Source organism: Genypterus blacodes, unplaced genomic scaffold (genome assembly GCF_046128005.1).
Source record: "Genypterus blacodes isolate CSIRO-AG114 ecotype Tasmania unplaced genomic scaffold, CSIRO-AGI_Gbla_v1 ptg000133l_1, whole genome shotgun sequence".
NCBI lineage: Eukaryota > Metazoa > Chordata > Actinopteri > Ophidiiformes > Ophidiidae > Genypterus > Genypterus blacodes.
The window spans coordinates 6,792,967-6,799,010 of record NW_027466935.1 but is presented as its reverse complement, the minus strand read 5'-3'; the positions used below and the strand labels follow the sequence as shown (position 1 = coordinate 6,799,010).

Genomic DNA, 6,044 nt, shown 5'->3' with positions numbered 1-6,044 from the left:
CATCCAAGCTGCAAACATGGACACCTGGCGGGGGAGGTAGGGCGGGGCCCTACACAAGTCGCTTGCTCTGCTATCAGAGGAAATGACCTTAACACATAGATGTAAGCCTAATAATAAAACATAAAAACATTGTTTTCTCTTCTAGCTTTATTTGTCAAGATCGTGGTCGCTAATAAGTTTTTTTTTTTTAAATATGGCTTCTCCCAAATCTTTTTTCTGACATTTCATCCTGTTCCAAAACGTTTCCAGGCCTGGTAATTCCTTTTTCAAATTCCATTACTTTCCCAGGATGTTCATGACTGTAGGAGCCCTGCATGAAGGTAGCAGACAGGAAACGGAAGGAAAAATAATCAGCATAAAAGTGAATTTTGAGCATGAAAAACTGATTTATTTTACATGTGTAAAAGGCACATTTAAGGACACACAAGGTACACAAAAGAAGGTGAATTTTTAGAAGTTTTGAGAGTTATTACTGTATGTTTCTCTTTAAACTCATTGGAAGAGGAGAGAAGAAGAGGAAAGCTTTTGGCAGCATCATATACAGTAGCAGCAGAAAATCATTTCTAAATGTCTTCTAACCAAAATCCAAGTTTACAGTTGTTTTTATTACAGGCTATGATTTTTTTTTTGTTCTTCCATTCCCTCAAAATTCCTCATGATTCAAAACATCTTCTCCCCAAAAAAGTGAAACATAGCAGAAAGGCAAGATTAAATATTATCCAAAGAGCAAAGCTGCAATCAAGGCAACAGTACTTTCATCTTTCTAAAACTAATATATTACTTGTAAAACACATCAGCCATCTCTTCAGTCATTTGAACCTTGAAATCATTGAGCAGTGTCCGAAATACACACTAATTGTCACCCCATCTGGAGTATTGTGGCTGTTCACAATGGAAAAATGAGGACATGACAGAATGCGGATGGAAGTTACTATATCTTTGTCCGAGTTGCTGATGGAAACCGATATCCCATAATGCAATGCCAAGGTGAAATCAAAGGTGCAGCTACAAACTAACAATGTTTCACCGGCCATTTCTGATTTGTTTTGAAGACCGTGACGTCTCACTGGTGCATACTTTACATTATTTTGTGTTAGTACAAAAATACAAAGAGTACAGCGTAAGTGAGATGTAACAACTGGACTGAAACAACAATTTAAAACCCTCAGTACCTGTAGTCCATATGAGGACACTTGAGTTTGGACGGAAAGGCCGAAACGGACTTTTAAAAACATGAACATTTTGAAAAAGTATCTGCGTTAGTGTGGAAGGAGCAGAAAGAGAAACACAAACTCTGAGATATGGCAAACTACGGCGTTATGTAAAGTATGCTCAGAGAAAGACACTACTAGATCTGCAAGCACGAGCGATCTATTCCACCTCCTCTGGACGGAGAAGGCATGAAAGTGTCGGGATCAACCTCAATTAACATCGAGATACATGTTGAATATCACCAAAGGATATTTATGGATCTCTCTCCATCTCACTACCAATTCATGTCCACTGTCTGTGTATCATCAATAGTTTAAGATGTCCTTATTCTAAAAGATAGGAACATGGAGGACAAGACAACTTCATTTTGTTATTCACTTCACTCTTTTATGTACTTTTTTTCCCCCATCAGGTACATTTGAACTTTTTAGAAGAACTAGAAAAACGAAAAATACAGGAGTAAACTATTTAAGTAAAGATGGATGATGATTTCATATGGCAGTTTCACATTTTATGGCTATTTTTTAGGATTATTAATGCTCTGTCCGTATAATTTGCTGTGTGTTTCCTAAATTTGAGGTTTTGATCCTTTTTTAAATGCTAAAACTCAAATAAAACCTAAATGATGGAGGTACACCCCCCCATAAAAAACTAACTGCCAGAATAGTGCATTATCTCTGTCAGTACATTTGACTTTACAGCGGTGGGAAACATGAAATTGGAACGTCTCCTCACAGATAAAAACAAAAAAAGAAATGTCTGAATGCATGTTTCAGTCATTCATGAAACGTGGGCACCATATACCTTAAGGTTCCTGATATTAACACACACTAATAATGGTTCAAAAGGGATGAAGACGTGTTGAGGGTGAGGGCGTGTTTAGTTTCTTCAAAGCCTGATGAAGTATTCAAAAGCTCATTCTGGTTTTAATGGCGGTTCAGAAAAAAACTCCCCTGCAGACATGTTGGAATGTCAATAAATGTCTCTCTCTATACAAACATGAATACCTTAAAAGAAGAAAGCTTTTGGCTTTGCGATGCCGGACGGATGGAGGGTGGATGGGGAGCTGAGAGGAGCCCTCCTGGCCCTCCCTCCCTCCCTCTCCTCCCTCCCTGCTCCAGCTTCACACAGTCCTTGGTGGCAGCTGCTGTTTGTAGAGCCCGGCCAGGGCCTTGGCGGCGCTGTGGATCATCTGCTGCTGCATCATACCTGTGACGGCCTGATGCCAGTTTGTTCTGTTGATGTTGGGCAGGACGCGCTCCAGGACCTCGCCCACTGTAACAATGAGACCTGACCAGCGCAGGCTGTAATCACCCGGGGTCAAGGACTGAGCCTAAAAGAGGGGGGGAGGAAAAACACACTTTCTGACAAGAGGCTGAGGTGAGGTGGGTAAGGTTTCCGCTTGGTTTCCATGTTTGTAAGGCTGAAGCCAAAAGCTGAACATCTCCTTCTAAAGATAAATATTGGACAAAGTACAACAGTGACTGGAGGCTGTGCAGCAGCTGCATAAAGATGAGTTACTTTTCCTGACATCAATACTTTAAGCAGACAGCCACATGGAGGAAACTGTGTGCTGTCACATTTCCTTGCTGATGCTAATGTTAGTAAAATATCCAGAAGCTGTGAGCACTGGAGGGGAAATCCTAGCCTGTCAGAGATCAGAACTCCTATCAAAACCATCACGGTGGATACGTTTGTGTTGTAGACAAAGTAATCTACATCCGTGATGTGGCTGTGCCTTGTGTGTGTGTGTGTGTGTGTGTGTGTGTGTGTGTGTGTGTGTGTGTGTGTGTGTGCGCTCAGCCACTCTCCCCCCTCTGATGCTGTTTATGTTTGAACACTCTCATAACTCTTTCAAATCTTTCAAAAAAAAAAGAGCCGGTACCTGTTGAACATGCTCCAGAGCCACAGGAGTCGTCTGAGTGAACACCTCAATGCGGATGTTGTGACCAGGATCCTCCAGGATCAGACAGCCGACATCAAACCACCTAGAAGAGGAAATGAAAGCTCAGCTGTCTAAGCATATATTCATAAACACCATAAATTGTCTGTGTAGGTTTGGTGTCAGTCTGCTTACTTGTCAGGAAAGAGTTCTGCAAGGAAGTTTTCCACTGAGACCACTGGCTGCTTCTCATGGATGACACCAGCACGCCGGAGGCCATCGATGCGTTCTTGAGCCCCCTGAGTACACACACACACATAGATCCATTCACAAGTATTATTTCTGAGCTGGACATGTAGCGTGAGGGGATCTACGTCCTGAGAATGGCAATGAACAGGCGGGGGCGGCGGCAGTAACAATACAACTCAATGATCTGCAGCGGTAAAGTCACCTTAACACCGGCAGCGTAGCCCACAGGTTGAGGGGCGATGTTGGACTGTCCCGGCTCTCCAGTGACCATGGCCATACCAAAGACCTCCTGAAAGGCGTCTCTGATGGCTCCCACCTTTATCTCCTGGTCCGACGTCACTACTATGTCGATATCCCCACCAGACTCTGCAGAGACAGGATGCAAATGAGATTGAACTGTATACAGGAATCCTGCAGGTTTACAACAAGTTCCAGTCAATGAAAGCCCTCCCTCTTTATGATTCTTCACACCGTGTACTGAATATGTGAGCGGCGTGTTGGTTATTGGACTTACTGATGTAGGGAGCCATGCCTGGATCCAGAGTGGTGATCATGGACTCCACCGAGTGCTTGGTTTTGTCCAAAACACTCTTCACCACTGTGTTTCCTGCTACTCCCTGTCAGATCACAGGAAGCACTTCAAATTCAAAGACATCACTGGAAAAACGGCCAATTACACGACAGGAATTTTTATTTTGACATTCAACACATTTGTAATAGGCTGACATTCTGTGTAATTTCATTATTGTAATTTCAACAAGGCTTTCTTTGAGGACCTTTGTACCTTTAAGTGAACTATCTGAGTAGTTTTACCTTGAAGAATCCCCAGATGCCTCCCCCAGCTGTGTCTGCAGACACTCTGGGGTCCTCGTGCTCCTCGGGGAAAGTGATCGGAGATCCTTTTTCAAAGCCTCCCGACATCATCGGCTGTTGAACCATGGGGTTGGAGATGACACCTGAAGGAGAGAAAAGGACAATCAACAAAACAAAACAACAAAACCAACAACTTTAAGTGAACAAAACTGACCTGGTGTGACAGTGGGACTGGTGAACGTAGGCATCAGCGGCGTCTGAGGTGTTCGCCCGGCGTGGCCCCGCGTGATGTCATACCCCGCGCTCATGGAGAAGCTGGATTTGGGCGGGCCGGGGGGAGGCAGGGACATTACGGAGGCTGCCGGCTGGGGCGGAGGTCTGACGAAGGACGCCGGAGGAGGGACAGAGGGAGATGGGACGGAGTAGTGAGCGCTATTGGCGAAAGGTGAGGCGAGTGTGGAAGGAGGGTGGAAGTGGGAAGACAGGCAAGGAGCCGGAGCCAGTGGGCTGCTGAAGGCGGGCGAGGGGTGGACGTGGGGGACGCCGGGGTGGACGTGGGGGACGCCGGCAGAGACGCAGGGGGAACCGATGGAGATGGAGCTGACATCTGGGAGGGACATGGGACTGGAGAGGCCTGGAAGAGAAGGACTGGGGTTACATTTAAATGCACACGTGCAAGCAAATGTCTTTATTTGACACTGACACGTCTTACCTATAGAGAGTGGAGGGCCGCTGGCAGTGACGGCCACACTAGGAGGAGGTGTGGGGCTACCGGGGGGTGTCGTCTCAATCCCACTCTCTTCCATCATCTTCTCTGCCTTTAACCTGCACTTCAGCCCACAAACACAATACAGCTACAATATAACTGAAGTAAAATAAACACATACAACTAGAAACGAATCCCTGAAGCTTTCTTTTCTTTGCACAAGGCGTATAGAAGCACAACCACCTTGATTTTACCGGGAGGAAAGGCGTGGGATTTGGGAAAGTTGAACAATTGACCATTGTTTTGGCTGCTAAAAATAACTCTAGGTATCTCTTGTGTAAACTTAGGTTTTTAATTAAGCATCGACTAGTAAACATTACGTTTTTTGTACGTTCTAAACACTTAAGCATGCGGTTAAGTGTGGGTCGGTCTAGGAGGAATCACCTGTGTGCCACGTCGATGCTTACGAATTAACTTACAATAACTTTATGTGTACAAAGCAGCTCTTCTGGGCTGTTCAATACAATCAACAGCTAAGGAGAGGCGGAAATGTAAACACTGAGCACCAGGCGAACAAACATTCCCTTTTATTTGTTTTTAATTTGACGTTTTACCGGGTATATAAGTAAAGAAACGGTAAAATGTTGGGATAGTTCGCGGTATTCATCGTTAGCTTCCTTTGCTTGCGCTTTGCACCGGTGCTTCTGTGCCAAAGAAGACAGTTAAACGGAATTTACAAGAAGTGATACGTATCGTTTATTTTAATACACTTAGATACACATGTCAACAAATGATGAGTTGTCGCTGTGTAGACATTAGAGCGTAGAGAGAAACACTCACCTGCTAGCGCGACTGGCTCTGTGAACCGCGGGCTTACACTGATGACGTCGGTGCTGCCACGTCTGCTCGGAATGCCTTTGGTTGCGACCCTCAGTTCAGACTGGCAGGCTGATACAAGAAGTTGGAACAAGGTGTTTAAAATGAAGATAGACGATGATATTCTATCCAAAATGTTGTTTTTGAAAATGTTGATAGTGTAGAAATTCCACAGGCAACTTCAGTCCTTGCTTAGTATTTATAAACCTATTTTGTCTCCTTGCAAAATACTTAAGCCGAGAGCAGTGATGAGCACAGGATCCTGTATATTCTTTGTTTTCCCCAGATAATAAGTTTGAGTTTAGC

The 6,044-nt window shown here is 44.3% G+C and overlaps 1 protein-coding gene across 2 annotated transcripts; it reads right to left on the bottom strand.

Annotated features, from left to right (window-relative positions):
* Positions 1 to 362: 362 nt before the first annotated feature.
* prrc1 (proline-rich coiled-coil 1) lies at positions 363 to 5,742 on the bottom strand. 2 transcript variants are annotated; one of them, XM_076164089.1, is made up of 9 exons: positions 5,703 to 5,742; positions 4,869 to 4,986; positions 4,371 to 4,790; positions 4,157 to 4,299; positions 3,858 to 3,960; positions 3,546 to 3,709; positions 3,290 to 3,393; positions 3,098 to 3,200; positions 363 to 2,545 (listed from the first exon to the last, which is right to left on the bottom strand). In XM_076164089.1, the coding sequence occupies exons 2-9, from the start codon at positions 4,963 to 4,965 to the stop codon at positions 2,336 to 2,338; spliced, it is 1,344 nt and encodes a 447-aa protein (XP_076020204.1). In that variant the 5' UTR covers positions 4,966 to 4,986; positions 5,703 to 5,742; the 3' UTR covers positions 363 to 2,335. The 2 variants fall into 2 exon arrangements, with proteins under 2 accessions (XP_076020204.1, XP_076020205.1); XM_076164090.1 differs by having other exon boundaries at positions 4,869 to 4,981; positions 5,703 to 5,729.
* Between the last annotated feature and the right edge of the window lie 302 nt (positions 5,743 to 6,044).